The sequence below is a fragment of the Chinchilla lanigera genome, unplaced genomic scaffold (assembly GCF_000276665.1).
Source record: "Chinchilla lanigera isolate Chin_1 unplaced genomic scaffold, ChiLan1.0 scaffold00054, whole genome shotgun sequence".
Taxonomy (NCBI): Eukaryota; Metazoa; Chordata; class Mammalia; order Rodentia; family Chinchillidae; genus Chinchilla; species Chinchilla lanigera.
The window spans coordinates 11,927,858-11,944,673 of record NW_004955455.1 but is presented as its reverse complement, the minus strand read 5'-3'; the positions used below and the strand labels follow the sequence as shown (position 1 = coordinate 11,944,673).

Sequence of the window (16,816 nt, the reverse complement as noted above, 5' to 3'; positions counted from 1 at the left end):
GAATAGCCACACTAAACATCGCAAGCTATATCCTAAGAACTTAGCAATGGTATTGGGATGTAAGAAACTGCCCATTGTATCAGAATTACCAGGGAGTGTTCTAAAAGTACAGATTTCTCAGGTCTTAAAGAGTTGCAGATTCCTGGGGTGTTATTCTAGGAAATTCTAATTCAAATCATTCTTGGCCAAGACCTGGAAGTTGTTTTTCAATATCCCGGGTAATTCTGGTCCATTCGTTCCATAAATATTTCTTATATTCCTGTGATGTGTCAGAACAATTGTAAGCACTGGAGACACAACTGTGAATGAGTTAAAGAGCTTACAGTTTAGAGAAAGAGCAGGCAGTGAATGAGTAATTGAATCAGTGACAACTGTGATGCACGCCACCAAAAGGAAAGCCCAAAGCTAGTAAAATATAACATCCTCAGTTGATCTACGCTAGACAAATCCAAACACTCTGTTTTAGTTACTTTCCTCTTTCCTGGGACAAAATACGTAACACAACTTAAGGAAAGAGGTTTATTTTGGTTCCCGTTTTAAAAGTTCCAGTCCATGTGCAGCAGGCTCATACATAGAGACAGCATGAAGGGACTGAGCAAAAGAAAGATGCTTACCTCCTGGCATCTAGGAACCAGAGAGCAAGCGAAAAATCTCAGAGGGAGCAAAATCCTTCTAGCCACACACCCAGACCCTGCCACCAACAGCAAGTCAGCTGCTACCCCCACAATCTTCCCTCCAAAAGCACTGCCTTTGATTGCATGAGGCTCTTGGGGAACATCTAGATATAAACTATAATAACCTCTCTTTGCGGAAGTGACACTTAAACTCACAGTTGAAGAATAAGAAGGGAAAAGCCATACAAAAGCCTGGGAGAGCAGCGTTTCAAGGAGAGGGACCAGCCGATACAAAGGCTGTCTAATCTTTTGGTTCATCCCAACTTGAATTAACTAACCAAAACGGTGAAGAAGAAACAATGGAGAAAACAGTAGTCCATCTTTGAGTGTTCATGCAGCAAGCTACACTAAGCATATACCTGCTAGTAGCCACTGTGCCATGTGCTGACACACATAGGAGCAGAAAGGTCCGCTTTCTGAGGCAGCCAATGAAGGAGAGATAAATATGGCCCTGTGGATAAATGAGAACATCCCAGGCAATCATTTCATGTTTTAAGAAAGTGAAGCGGATGATTAATGCTTTTGAGTATGATGATGTGAGCAACTGTTTTTAGACTGTGCACCGTAAAATTATTTTTTCATTTTTATTATCCTGCCAGCTCAGGATATCCAGATTTCAGGTAAAATATTTGCAACACTAAGTAACAGTTTTATTTTTGTTCGTTTGTTTGTTTGTTTTTGTGGTGCTGGGGATTAAACCCAGGGCCTTGTGTATGCAAGGCAAGAACTCAACTGCTGAGCCACAACCCCAATAACAATTTTGACATACACTATAATCAACTGTTTGGGGGAACAGCACCCTAATAAAAGCTAACATTTATGGAGGACAGAGATTTGCCTGGTTTAAATGAACTCTCAGGGCTGGGGATTTAGCTCAGCGGCAAAGCGTCTGCCTGGCAAGCGCAAGGTCGTGAGTTCGGTTCCTGGTACCGGAGAAAAACCAAAAAACCAAAAAAAAAATAAAATAAAAAATAAATGAACTCTCATAAGGTCCTCACCACATCTTGTGAGGAAGGGACTATTAATATTCCTTTTCTTTCAAATAAGAAATTGGCGCCCAGCAAGATGACGGGACTTTCCTGAGACCGTTGATCTCTCATACGACGATTTCCAGCTTCATCTGAGCTCAGAGCCTCAGTTCTCCTCCCTCCTGTGTGACTTCAGATACACTGGCTTTTCTTTCCAAGGGTCGTATAGGTGGAAAAGTGGAGAGAAATCCTTGTTTCCACATTTGGGAAAAGTGGGAGTTCCCAGGGCAGTCCCTAACTCTTGAGCACCCTGGGAAGTCTGGAAAGAATAGGAAATCTGTTGCAGAATGCATAGGTGGGTCCTGTCCCTTCCAATGCATTCAAATCTAGTGGCTTTTAAAAGTGAGCTGATTGGCTGGGGATTTAGCTCAGGGGCACAGCGCCTGCCTGCAAGCGCGAGATCGTGAGTTCAATTCCCGGTACCGAAAAAAAACAAACAAACAAACAAACAACAACAAAAAAAAGTGAGCTGACCGTCCTCAGCACAAGGGCTGGCCAACTTGAAACTTAAACAAGCTTGCTTCTCCTTCCCTCCGCCCTTTGCTTGCAGACCTCTTAGTCCGCACCTGTCCGGTGGTCTCTGGATGTGCCGTGTGCCCCCCGGAGTGCACTCTTCCAAAGCTTCTCCCTTTTTTACCCCGGTGACTGGTTCTCTTTATCCTCCTCCCCTCTCCTCGTTGCCTCCCTCCCTCCTCCCTCGCTCCTTGTAGGGAGGCTCTTGGACCTGGTCCCTGAGCCTGGGCGGGTGCAGGCAGAGGAAGTAAGAGGGCTGAGGTCACATCTCCCTGGAGCCCCTTGCCGCCGGCTTTTTCAGAGCCTCGCCATGAGCGCGCAGCCACAGCCGCAGCCCGCGCCCACCGTGCGCTCCTCAGCCCTCCCTGCGCCACCACTTTCGCCCATGTCTCAGTACGCCCCCGGCTCGGACCTCAAGGGGGCTTTGGACAGCAGCAGTCCGGAGGCCAACACTGAAGATGACAAGACAGAGGAGGACATGCCCATGCCGAGGAGCTACCTGTGGCTCACCATCGTCTCCTGCTTTTGCCCCGCGTACCCCATCAACATCGTGGGTTTGGTCTTCTCTATCATGGTGAGTGGTTTGGGGCCAGAAGCCGCCAGGAGGGAGAGACCCTTCCTAGGAACCCAGAGGGCTCTCTGCGGCTCCCTTCCTAGCCACCTCCGCGCCCGGCCCTCCTGCACACCTTCCCGGGCTCTCCCAACTGTGGCCCAGCCGTCAGCCCCTCCTAGGCACCCTCTGTGGGGCTCAGAACCTCGACCTACCCTCGCCCAGGCTAACTTTACGCCTCTTTCAGCGCCCGTGCTGCGCCCCTCCCTCTTTAACCCGGGAAAGTTCTTATTGGACTTTGCTGCCTCTCCCCGCCTCCTCCAAGGGTCTAGGCGCTCGCCTGGGTCTTCTCAACCCACTTTTGTAGAGCCCGACACTCGCACAACGATAGCAGCCAACGGCACGCCCAGTTCTCTGGGCGCTCAGGCGCCGCTCTGGGGCTCTCCAGGGCCCGGGAAAGACACTGGCTTAACCTACGCGCCTGTCTAGCTTTGCTGCGCCCAGGGCACCGCCTCCACTACTCTGGAAGGGTCCCCGGGCGCCTCGACTCCGGTTCCTTCACGCCAGATCCCGCGCTTTGGCGCTCTCTCTCTCTCTCTCTCTCTCTCTCTCTCTCTCTCTCTCTGGCATCAGTACCGTCTCCCTTCTTCCTATGCCCTTTAGCACCACCTTTTCAGTGCGCGAGAAGCTGACTCACTCGCTTCCTCCCCAGGTCCTTCTTGGACACCCCTTACACCTCTTTCACCAGCGAGATGCACCCCCGCCTCTCTTTTACTCCGTCTGCTTCAGCACGTCGTAGTTCCTACCCATTTGCTGCACACAGACCCCGTCCCAACCCAGGACTCCCAAGAGCCTTCCCCTGCGTCCTGCGCCTGGGGCTTCCTGGGAACACACCGGGGACTCCACGCAGGGTGCCGCTCCCTGCGCCCTCCTTGCGCTGGCCTCGCCTATAGCTCGTGTCACAGCTCCACCGTCCTCTTCAGCTGTGCTAGGAACTCCCGCGCGAACCCCACCAGGAGGGCGAAGAGCGCCCGCGAGGTCTTCCCTTACTGACTGGAGCAGCTGGGTTGGCGGCGGGGTGAGGTTCAACCTGCACTGTCCCGGAACAACCTTAGCGGTTGCGCTCCCTCCCCCACTGGCCCACTCCTTTGCCAAGGACCAGGGAACTCCCAGCCACCGGTTGTTCTTGTCTAGCTCCGCGAAAGTTGTGGGCACCCGGACCCCTCCTGTGCCCCATCAAGTCAGCTCACATTTGCGCATGAGTACCACCCAAGTCACCTTGTAGGCACCCAGAGGCTCCATTTGCACCCGCAAATTGCCTTTTCCGCAACCTGGTTAGGCTGCCTGCACCACATGTAAGAGCGCAGCCGCTGAAGTTCCAGTGGCTTGGGTTCCCTATCTTAGTACCACCCCTTGCTAGCTGTACCATGTCCGGAAATCGCTGTGTCTCCCTGAATCTCAGTTTCTTTATAAAATGACACTAACCAGAGCCATATCTCTTCAGGTTATTGTGAGCATTTGTGAGATAATTGTACCCGGAAGGGTGGTTCTTATTATTCATTCAAATATCACTTCGAGAGACGATCGCTGTTAGAAATGAAAATGCCCCCACAAGCTGAGTTCTTCCTTCCTTGTTGCCTTTGGCTCAAAGTATTTCTCTTCATCTGACAGGGAGATGTTTGTGTCCCCTCATTAGAATGTAAGCACTATGAGGACAGAGATATTTGTTGGATCTGTTGGTGGCTGCTTCTTCAGCACCCAGAAGAAAATCTGGCAGGTGGCAAAGTTTATGAAATACTATGAAATGAATGGAATAGTGTTAATGGATCTTTACATCCGTTTTGGTCCTGTTTTTTCCCATAGTGGAGCCCTAGAAGCCATGGCATCAGATTCCTTAGGACCAACAGGCCAACTTCCTCCCTTCCTTCCTCTCCCCCAGCATCCGGTCTTAGATGTTTTGCAGAGGTTGGGAAAGAGGGACAGCCAAATCCTCCAGGCGGCAGCAGACTCTCTGGCTGGCACTTGTTTATTACAGAAGCAGCCAATTCACCCTTTACCCAGTGTCACTTAGAAAAACTGCCTGAAAAGGCCTCTCCCCTCATTGGTCCAAAATGAGCCAACCTTCCAGTGGTACCGACAGGCTGGATCCTACTGATGCCGCTTGGTGCTCCCTGGAGGGCAAGGCTTGTACAAACTTTGGACAGAAACCTCTTTTTCTAACACCTTCATCCCACTCCCTAAGCCTAGCCTCTTTTTAAAAAAAAAAAAAAAACTGGGAATTAAACTCACTGCAGGGCCTTGGCATTAAGCTATATTCTCAGCCCTTTTTTACTTTGAGACAGGGTCTTGCTAAATCTCTAAATTGCCCAGGCTAGACTCAAACTTGCAGTGCTCCTGCCTCAGCCTCCCAGAGTGCTGGGATTACAGGCATGTGCCACCATGCCCCGCTCCTGAGCTTTTTTCAACAGTGTTATAGCCAGAACACAGACACTGGAAGCAGAAAGCTGACTATGGGAAAGTTTCATACCTTTTCAAAGCCTCGGTTGGTTCATCTATAAAAATGGGTTTGTGAACAATGTTGTACATGAAACAAACTGTTGTAAAAAGAAAACAAAATACAGTACAGGAAGCCCCCAGCCTTGTGTTAGGCATTTCAGTAATTGTCAGGCAGATGGGTAGATCTGGAATCTGGAGGCATCATATGTCTTATATGAAAACAAGCAAAATAGCAAACAAGTGAAAACTAAATTGTAAATAGTCCCTCCTACACCTTCCCTAACGTATGCTCTCTCTGTAATTTACCGGTGATATTGTCCCACTGAAGCAGCACAGACCTGGGCTTGATAAATTTTATGACAAAGATTCTCAAATGCAAAGGACAAAGAGGAGGAGACAAGGTGTGCAGGAAGAAGGTGACTCTCTTCGTCTCTATTCTGTTGCTAATAATACAATACCACAGAATGGATAAAGTATTTTTTAAAAGGAGAGAAAGGTTTGTTTCGGTTCAGGGTTCTAGTCCAACATGAAGGGACCACTTCTGGTGATGACCTTCTGGCCACTGGTGTCCCCAAGTGGTACAGAGAGTCGCACGATTAGAGACAGGGAACACAGGAAAGACCTAAACAAACTGGTTTTTATAGCAGACCCACTTTCAAGCTACTGCATTAATTCATTGATCTATTAGTCACGTGAATGGATTAATCCATTCATGGGAGCAGATCTCTAATCTCCTCTTAAAGGGGCCGTGTGGTCTCACCTCTTAACAGCTCGTTATGGGGATTAAATTTCAGCACGAGTTTTGAAGGGGACACACCATATTCAGACCACAGCAGTGGTCACCTAATTCTGCTAGGTGTGTTCTTTCCCTAAGATGTCTTCTATTGCTCAGTCCTGGGTATCTTCAGATCTCGCTTATCCATAAGTTGTGACAAGTGTAATGGCAGTGGTATGCCTGGGGGTCTCAGCTGGGGTTTGCACCATTCCCACGGAGACATTTGGAAATGTGGGGGAGCATCAGTGGTGGCCTCAATGACATGGGCACTGTTGGCATTTGGTGGAAAGAGCCACAGTCCTAATGTCCTGTCTCCAAGAAAGAATGGACACACCCCAAATACCAGTAGCACCTCAATTAAGAAATACTATGAGATAATACAAGCTGATGTAAATATAAGTGTGCTGAAAATATTGACAAGGCTCAAAACTACTAGTTACTAGGATGATAAAAATGCCAGTAATCTCAAAATTATCAACACCTTTATTTATTAAATTATGAAACTGTGATCTATAAAATTACAACATTGGTGGTGATGCTGGAGAGTAACATGACATTGAGAAACATATTTCAGAAGGTTCTTCTCAAGCCATGAGCTTCTGTGTTTTTCCCATCACCCCGTGAAGTGCCAGCGGCATCCTTAGGGTCACGATGGAGCACCCCACAGAAGAGTGCCCCATAGCACACCTTGTCATATTGGAACATTGGGTCTGGTATCACCAATACAAAAGACACCGGAGTCTCTGTGCCTCTATGTTGTGACAGTCTACTTGTTGAAAGTACACTTAGTCTGTACTCACCTTAGGGGTGCAGATCTCAAGAATTTTCCTCAGATTCAGCTACGGCTGCCATGTATTGCAACTTTGTGTGAATTTGAATACAGTACCCTTCCTCCATGCAGACAGCCTTGCATCAGAGCCGCAGCTTGGTGAGTAGAGCACAGGCCATCTTACAGGTCATCTTCCAGGCCTGTCTTGCATGGTCATTTATTTCAGGAGGTTCTTTCTGAAAGGGAACCCATAATTTCCTTTAAAAAAAGGAACTCCAACTCCATCCTAGAGAAGGGTTGTTCTTTCATTACACAAATGTTTACTGAGCACCAATTATGTGCCAAGCTCTGTTCCATGCATTGGTATGCTCTTTTACAGAGTAGTAAATCAGGACCCTGTCCTCCTGAATCAGGAGGAAGTCAGGTCCCAAGCAAATTGAAGGAGTATTGTCCAATGTAAGGTGAGTTCACCATATTTTGACTTTGTAGCTGAAATTTTCTACCTGACACAGGAGAATGTATAACAGAGTCTGTGCCAAGACTAAATTCTTGGGGCTGGGGATTTAGCTCAGCGGCACAGCGCCAGCCTGGCAAGCTCAAGGTCGTGAGTTCGATTTCCGGTACCAAGAAAAGAACCAAAAAAAAAAGACTAAATTCTTGAGGCAATCACTGGTAAAACTGAGCCCACTGCCTGCTCTAATCATAGACACAGAATCATTATGGAGGGGGGCTTATAAGTCTTTACTCATAGAACCTCTTCTCCCTTACTCCTACTGAACCAGTCTAGAAACCACACAGCTATTTGTTGTATCAGGGATTCCATGTGTCTCAGTCTGTCTGAAGCTTGGTTTTTCCACCCTGTAAGATGGGGGTTAGGATGACATTTACCCAAGGCCATTTGTGGAAATTAAATGATAAAATTTTCAGGTTACTATCAAACACAGCCAAAATAATTAAATGATGATGGGGATGATGATGATGACATTCTAGGAATATTAGCCATTAGCCCTTTAAACGGCAGGATTTTTTTGTTTTGTTCTCACTATGACTAGGAAATTTGGTAAGGATAAAAGCAGGGGCCGGTAAACATGTTACTAGAATAAACATTTGTTGCAGCTTAAAGGTAAATATTAATGTGGAACTAAAACATAGACAAATAAGCAAGGACGACTTTGGGTTAAGCACAGAGGAGTGAAAGGATAGTGAGTGAATTTTTTAAAGGATATAAACACCCAGGGACAAATTAGGAGGATGGGAGAAGAAATGAGAGGTGACAAGACCTCACAGGATGGAAAATGGCTGGTTGAGCAGTGACTGACTTCAGAGTAGATAGCACTGAAGTCTAAATCCTGAAGAAAGAGTAGCCACAAAGGAAGTCAGTTTGCCTTACAAAACTCTAGGAAGGCTTAGAACTTGGAAGAACCTATTGAAGATACCACCTTTGAAGGTGGGAATAAAGGATAGCATTGAAGAGAGAAGGAATCTGTGAAAGTCTGTTTAAGAAGTTATTAGACAACAAGAGATCATCTACCACACCAAGAAATAAGGCACTGCTTCCTTGCCAGCTCTGATGGAAGACAAGAGATTTGCTCTCCTCTGAGATTAAACAGAATGACTACAGACCCAGTCACAGCTGAGAGGAGAGTTGAGGGGCCACACTGAAAGTGGGGTTAATGAAAAGTCAGCATGTTGAACAAGGAAGCTTTACCTCCGTTGACTCCCCTACTTTGACATCCAGATGGGAGATTGGAGCATTTCCAAGACGTAACCAGTTCAAAAGAAAAAAAAAATCCTTTAGGAGTCTTCCAAAAGTCCTAAGGACTTGAAGTCCACATCCATTCATCCTAGCGAATGCCCAGTCACTGACAACCTCCATCCCCACACATAAATTTGAGAGTATTTCTCAGTAACCTACCATTCCAGGAAGTTCCAGAAAAAGAAAATGGATGAAAGAAAATTATCAAATAAATTACATAGGAAAAAATCCCCAAACTGAACACATGACTATCCAGATTTAAAGGATCCTCTAATATCTGATAAAATGAATGAAGCAAGATATACAGTAAGGCACATCATGGTAGGATTTTAGATATTAAAGGATAACATTTCTCTCCAAATCTCCAAAGAAAAGAAATATGCTACATAGATTCAGAATGGCTGCAAGGTGAACAATAATGAAAAATGGCCGAAAAATTAGTTTGAAGCTACACTACCTAAATGATCATTTATGGGAGAGATAAAATAGACCTTCTCAAACATTGAAGACCTCAGAAAGTATTGCCTGTCATATATCTTTGCTCAAGAAGTCATGCAATTGATGGGAACATATGACTCCCATAAAGGGCATGGGACAAGAAAAAGAAGTATTCGACCCAGAAAAGCAGCAAAGAGAAATATTCCTTAAAAGAAGGCAGTCAGTGTCATAAGCCCACAGAAGTTACAGTTGATCATGGATGGTTGATTCAAAGCCATTGTCATACTCTATTATCTGGTTGTGGGCTGGCACAGTAAGCCACAAATCTGGCCTAAACTTGACCACACCTGCTCTGAAAGACAAGGTTTGTGGTCAAAAAGAAAGTAAATACTCACAGGATGAAAGCCAAACCAAACCGAGTCTCTTTCCATCTGACCCAGGCTCCACTAGGGATGGCTCATCCATCAGAATTGTGTCTCAGGTGGACCTCAATTAGGTTCAGGGAGGAGATTTTCCTCTTTTTTAGTGGCCAGGGTAGAACATGGAAATAAATTCTGTGCTTAAATCTCTGAGGGACATTCAAATAGTTCCATATGATCATGACATTGTCTGAAGTGTGCCTTTGTTTGAATGTTGTCTTCTAGATATCCACAGATTTTCTAGATCTGCATGTCACCCAAGCAGCCCCTGCCTTTGTGGTTACTTTCATAAATTTCACCACTGTGTGGGAGGGGCTGGCCATGGACAGTTGATAATTGGGGATCTAGAATTTAAGTTTCTGTGGGAGTCCTTTCATCCTAGGTTGTTGGATTGTAGATGATATTTATTTTAATATGTCAACCTGTGTGTTCCTATGAAAGGCCATACATTTTAAAACTCTTTTGAATTTCTTGATGAAATTTTATAATGGCTGAATTTATCATAAAATACTGTGGGAGGATATAAAAACCAAGATCAGCCACCAATGGATGGTTGTTGCATCTAGGTTATAAGAACATAGAGATTCACTATATTCTGTGTTAGTTACTTTTCTCTCATTGCTGAGACAAAATACCTGATGTCCAGAATTAAGGAAAGAAAGGTTTATTTAGCTCACAGTTTGTGGAGGTTTCAGTCCATACTTGACTGGCTCCAAGGCAGAGTGGCACATGGCAGAGGGCACCAGTTCATGGCGGTGGAAAACAGCAAAAGCAACAAGAACAAAAAAGGGAGGAGCTCCAGAACAAGCATCTTTCCATCCCTTATGTTGTATGCAGCCTACCCACCCCAGGATGAGTGCAGTACTCACACCCATAATCCCAGCATTGGACCATGGATCAATGATAAACTCTAGAAACCTGCCCCATGACAGCATGAGGCTTTGCGGGGGACATCAAGACACAAACCATAACAATTACCCTGCCAATATTTGTATAACTTTGAAATGTCCTATATTGAAAAGAACGAATGAAAGGAAGGAAGGAAGAGAGACAGAGAAGGAAAGAAGGAAGGAAGGAAGGAAGGAAGGAAGGAAGGAAGGAAGGAAGGAAGGAAGGAAGGAATCCAGACAGAGCCTTCCTTCCAAAGTTATTAAGGCTGGGGATATAGCTCAGCAGCATAAGCACCTACCTGGCAACACAAGGTCCTGAGTTTGATTTCCAGTACCACAAAAAAAGAAAAAAGAAAAAAGAAACCAGACCAAAGTTATTAAACACTCCCAGGTTAATGTCAAAAAAGAGAGAGAGAAAAACAGCAGCTACTGAATGAATTGTCCAAACAGACCATGATAGAGGAGGAGTTTGTTATTCATTAATAAGCAAACTATTTCTGGCTTATGTGTATGTTTTGACAATTGATTATTTGGAGAATATCTTGGATATTGAGTTCTTTGAGACTGCAGTGTTACCACTAGCACCTAATACCACACTAGGCATATGGTCAGCATGTCGCGATGTTTGAAGAATGATATTCTCCAAATAATCAAGGAGAAAGCCAGGAATGGTGGCACACGCCTGTAATCCCAGCACTTGGGAGGCTGAGGCAGGAGGATCGTTGCAAATTCAAGACCAGTCTGGGCTACAAAGTGAGCTCAAGTCCAGTCTGAACTGCACAGCAAGAACCTGTCTCAAAAAGACCCAAAAAAAAAAAAAAAAAAAAAAAATCAAGGAGAGGCCAAGGTATATACCCTAGAAAAATACTTCTTAAATTTTAATCCCCTGGGGATTTTATTAAATGCATATTCTACTTTTGTTTCAAGGCTTTTTTGGAAAAGCACCTCCTTAATGAAGCCTAGTTTGATTTCCCCCTTCTCTTCTTACCTCCCCCAAGGTATGCCTCACTGTTATCTGAACCCATTTCTCAGACTGTCTTTACCTCTTTGCACTGACTTTGTGAGTTCTTGGAGATTGCAGTGTTACTCCTAGCACCTAGTACCAGGCTAAGCATATGGACGGCATGTAGCAATGTTTGAAGAATGAATGAATGAATGAATATTTATATGAGCCTATATCTGCTCCTACCTTTTTCTTTAAGGATTCCTTTTCCTTCTCTAGTTATAGTCTACATTTCTGCCAGTACCTTGCGTCCAGGAGATTTAGACAAATACCAGAGGTCACTGAGAGGTTGGCCATAGCTTGGTTCCCAGGGGTCATTTTCCTGGCTGATCTACAGCCTCACCGATATCTTCACACTGGATACACCAATGGATACATATTTGAAAACTGGTCTTTATTCTATGCTTCCTGGTTCAAAGCATGACACTTGTCAATTCAAAACGCATTGTTCAAACGTGATCCATTTAGAGCACGAGCACGAGCCTCAACATACCTAACAGCCTCTAGTTCTGTAAGTTCAAGAGTTAAGCCAGACTTTCCAACATGGGGCTTCTTTAGACAACTGGTTCTGCCTGATGTTAACAAATTTTACCAAACGGGAGGAGAGGTAGCGGGAGGAGGGAATGGAGAAGTTCTGGGCTAAGTCAAGAAATGTAATGATTCCCTTTCCTTCAGCGCTTCCCAGAGCCTTGGTCAGCCACTGTGTCCTGGGACTTCTTTGTGAACACTATGGCGGGGGGCATTTATTAAGCACGTTGCTGGAGATCCTTGATCTTAAGGGGAATGTGCTCCAGACAGACCTTGGGAAGAAGCATGGTTCTTAATGACATATTGGTTCTCACAGAATGAATTGAGCCATCGTTGAAATTGGGATTATTGCAGCGAGCGCCATCCCCAAACTTCCCTTCTCTGTAGATCTCTCCCTTTAATGAGTCTCCCTTGCCAAATCTTTCCCTTTTTCCTTCTTCCCTCGTTCTTTTTTTCCCTACATATGAAATTGAGGAACTTCTCTTTCTATTTTCTTTTCTCTTTGCATAGTTTTTTCCTTTTAGTGAAACTGAAGGACAGAACTCCTATATTTAACTCCCTTTTCAGATAAGTTTATTTGTTCTTTTTTCTGGATGTTTCTTATAATAGTGTAGCACACCTGTTGTTACTGTTGTTGTTATTATAACATTTATATGTGTGTCTTTAAAATACTTTTTTTTTTGGACCGGAAATCAAACTCAGGGCCTCGAGCTTACCACGCAGGTGCTGCGCCGCTGAGCTAAATCCCTAGCCCTAAAACACTTTCATATCAACACAGTTATCACTTGTCCCTCTCAAAATCTCAGCAAAGTGTGAAAGAAAGCTGCTCTCCCCATTTATCCATTAGAAAACTGAGGCTCAGATAGGTGATACTAGTGGAAAAATAGAATACCTTAGCCCTTGTCCCCAGGCAATTTATTGTCTCGTCCCTTGAATCACTGTAATCAGATGGCTGTCTTGCCCTTTGATACCAGGAACACAGCTTCGATGCTCTGAAAGCTTTCTCTTTTAATAGATTTGCCTCATCAATAACGAGGCCCATCATTATAATACACTCAGTCAAGCTTGGCAGAATTCCCCACTAGCCTTTGGCTTTGAAAGACACGCAAAAGGACAATTCTCATTCGTCCTTGAAGATATTTATGGGGGAAAAAAAAGACAGAAAGTCCAAGGAGGAAACAGATAAGCATGAATGAGTTAATGATGATGAAGAGGAAATGCACCTTGCGATCTGGAGCCCAGCCTCAGAATTCCCGGCCATACCTTTAGGCGTGGAAACTTAGGAGCAAGCAAAATCTAAACAAGAAACCCCAGCGTCATCTGAAAACTCAGAGATTGTTACTAAAAATATGTACTAAGTGCTCACGTACATCAAGCTATTTTGATGGAAACCTATGCCAACGTTTAGAATCTAAAACAATACTGGTGTATATAAGCTTTAAGTTCTTACATCTGGACAAAAGGACCTCAGACTATGTTCAGGCATTGGTATAATTCTACAGGTAGCTGGGCAGGGCAGAGGGAAGGTGAAAGAGATGGAGAGACAGAAAATAGAGAGATACAAAGAGAAAGACAGAGTTATAGAGACAGAGACAGATCAAGAGAGACAGACTGAGAAAAAGAGAAATTCTCACCCACTTCCCACTGGCCAAATATGTTCTAAAAATAAAAGGGTAAAAAAAAAAAATGAGGAGAGCTTCAAAAGAGAGAAGTGGTGGTCAAAATAAAAGGGAACACATTTTAAAATTGGTGGCCCACACTTATAATGCCAGCACTCAGGAGGCCGAGACAAGGGATTGCTGTGAATCAGAGGCCAGCGTGCACTACATAGCAAAATCCTGTCTCAAAAAAAACCAAATAGATAAATAAAATAAAACTGGGAAATCAGTATTAGCACATTCACAATAACCAATAAAGTTCTTTAAATACCAGAAATAAATTTAAGACACATAGGATCTATACAAAGGCAGCTTCACCAAGAGGTTAAAATTGAAAAACAATAACCAAATAGAGCGGCATAATATTGTACACGGTATGTTCATCCCAGCATTAGTGATGAAGTGAATTACAAGTGAAAAAACATGAAAGCATAGTGATTAGCACAGTGTAACTGCCTAGTTAATACGTGCTGTTGCCATTGTTATAAATATGAAAAATTTGAGATAGACATAAATATTGATTCCAACACAGGAGATTGACCAAGTATGTTATAACCCATCTGTTTAACATAGAAATGGAAACATGAAAAATTACACAATTGCTAGCATCACACTTTGGAATAATTTTATGATATAGGAAAACACTTAAAAAATCAAATGGAAAACACAGAATACAAAACTGCAGTGAAATTGAACATTCTCTATCAATTTAAAGTATCCCCATACACATATATATGCACTCACATTGTATGAACATGCATGAGAGAGAGGCTGAAAATACTCCAGCATGTCTACAGACCATACACAAGTCAGCAAGTAAACAAAATCCTTTCAGAGTGTGATAGGCATTGCAAAGAGAATAAGCAGGGAGCTCTGAGAGAGATGGATCAGCGGGAGCAGGTGGCAAAGAGAAGAGATTCTACTTTAGAAATGGTGGCCAACAGAGGTTGAAGAAGGAGAAGCCCACTGCGTCATCTATGTCATCCACTTACAATGAGTTTAACTCCCCCACGAAGCACCCCTAAGGACCTGGGTCTTCTGTCATCCACTAGTGTGACCCACAAAAGCTCTTAACAGATCTCCCTTTGCCCTGGTCTGAATTCAACCTGCTTTCACATTAACACCAATTCATGACCCGCTCTTCCTTCCACCGTCATTTCAAGCTGGACAACCACTCTAAGCTAATTTGGTCATTATAGAAGTAGATTTTATTCTTGTCTGAGTCCCAGCTTCCCAGGCACGAGTGATCTGGGAGCTGAAATGGGGCGTACACTAATCAACAGCATCCCAGGTTTGGCTGGCCCTTATCCTTGACTGCTAGGTCAGCTCCAGGTCAACTCCCCGTGACACTCCCTTCTCTAGTTTTACGGGGTGTTTCTTAGGTGCACCTACGAGTCTAACTGCGAGGCCTCCTTGATCTGAATGCTGCTTCCAGTGGGCGCTGGTGTAACCATCAGAAACCCCCAGGCTGCTTCTAAGCTCTGCCACTTTTTCTTACCAAGGATCCACCAATTTCTCTGGGAACCACCATTGTCTACTGGAGCCCTCAAGAAGCAAAAGCTCTGTCCCTGGATCTTGCAGCTTTAAAATAAGCAGTAATGACATACAGCTCAGCATGTTGCTCAAAAGGTTGTACACATTTTGAACTAACTGTTCATCACTATCTAATTCCAATAAATTATCGTCACCCCCAAGATGACCCCCAGGTATACTGGCAGTCACCCTTCATTCCCAGTGCCCCTCACCAACCACAAATTTACTTTCTGTCTCTATGGATTTGCCCATTCTGTGTATTTCACATACATGAAATCATATACTCTATGATATTTTATATCTGGCTTCTCTCATTTTCTATAATATAATCAAGGTCTATCCACACTGTAATATGTATGGGTACTTCCTTTTTAAGGTGAAATAATATTCTGTTATTGTATGGCTAGGCCACAATTTGTTTTGCCATTCTTTCACTGATGGACATTGGGTTGTCTGCATTTTTTTATGCTAGTTATCCCAATGAAGGTAAAGAGGTGTCTTTCTGTGGTTTTGATTTTTATTTCCCTAATGACTAATAATATTAAGCATCTTTTCATGTGCTTTTTGGCCCTTCGGTTCACTGATGGAGCACTTTTAAATAAAGCAGCTATGAACATTCATAAACAAGGATTTGGAGGTTTGGTTTGGTTTGGTTTGCAGTACCAGGGATTGAATTCCAGGAAATACTGAGCTACATCTCCAGCATTTTTCTAATCTTTGTTTTCAGACAGGCTCTCGCTAAATTGCCAAAGCTGGACTCAAACTTAAAACTCTCCTGCTCAACCTCCCAAGTAGCTGGGTTTACAGACCTACACCACCACACCCAGCTTTCTTTAATTTTTGAGGAACTGCCAGACTGTTTCCAAAGTGGCTTCACCATCCTACATTCCAACAAGTACTGTATGAGAGCTCCTGTTTCTCAGTCGCCTCAATAACATGTTACTGTCTGCATTTTTTTATGCTAGCTATCCAAATGTCTTTCTGTGGTTTTGATTTTCATTTCCCTAATGACTAATAATATTAAGCATCTTTTCATGTGCTTTTGGGCCATTTTTATATCATCTTCAGAGAACTGCTTATTCAGATCCTTAGGATACTTTTAATTGTTTTCATTGTTGAGTTATAGGGGTTCTTTACGTATTCCCTTATGTAAAGGATATAAAGGATTCCCTCATATAAGGGATAGAAATCCCTTACCAGATGTGTGATTTGCAAACATTTTTCTCCCCATCTGCAGTTTGTCTAGGCCTTGCTTGTTACTCTGGTTTTTGATCTGTGTTGGGGTGCTCTGTCCATTTGTTGCAGAGGTTTTGTGAAACAGCTCCTTCCATATTTGCTTGTGACGTATCTCCCCTTTGGCCCCCAACAGAAACACTGACCTGGGGACAGATTCAAAGGCAAATGCCATGTTACTTCTGGCTCTGAACTTAACTCCAGAGTTTGAATCTCAGCTCAGTCCTTACCCTACTTCTCTGAGCCTATTATCCCACATACATACTGCAAATATTAATGCCAAACCCTCTGCATTGTTTTCAGAATTAAATGAAATGAGGGAGGCTCCCTTACACTGTTACCTCATTTAGGCTTCATACCCAACCTGTGCTGATAATACTAAGTAGTATTATCCTCAGAAAATTAGGTCTCAGAACGGTCCCTATAAACCTTATTTTCCTTTGGGTTCAGCTACTATTGTATTAACCTAGTCTGTTATAAAACAAGGCATAGTGAACCGGGCATGGTGGCGCACACACTCAGGAGGCTGAGGCAGGAGGATCTTCATGAGTTC

The 16,816-nt window shown here is 43.9% G+C and overlaps 1 protein-coding gene across 1 annotated transcript in view; it reads left to right on the top strand.

Annotated features, from left to right (window-relative positions):
• Positions 1–2,444: 2,444 nt before the first annotated feature.
• The window catches only part of Tmem233 (transmembrane protein 233), a 38,901-nt gene continuing 24,529 nt past the window's right edge, over positions 2,445–16,816 (top strand). Inside the window, exon 1 of the mRNA XM_005396526.2 lies at positions 2,445–2,789. Coding sequence (XP_005396583.1) covers positions 2,526–2,789 — 264 coding nt within the window. The 5' untranslated portion in view covers positions 2,445–2,525. The remainder of the gene's footprint in view (positions 2,790–16,816) is intronic.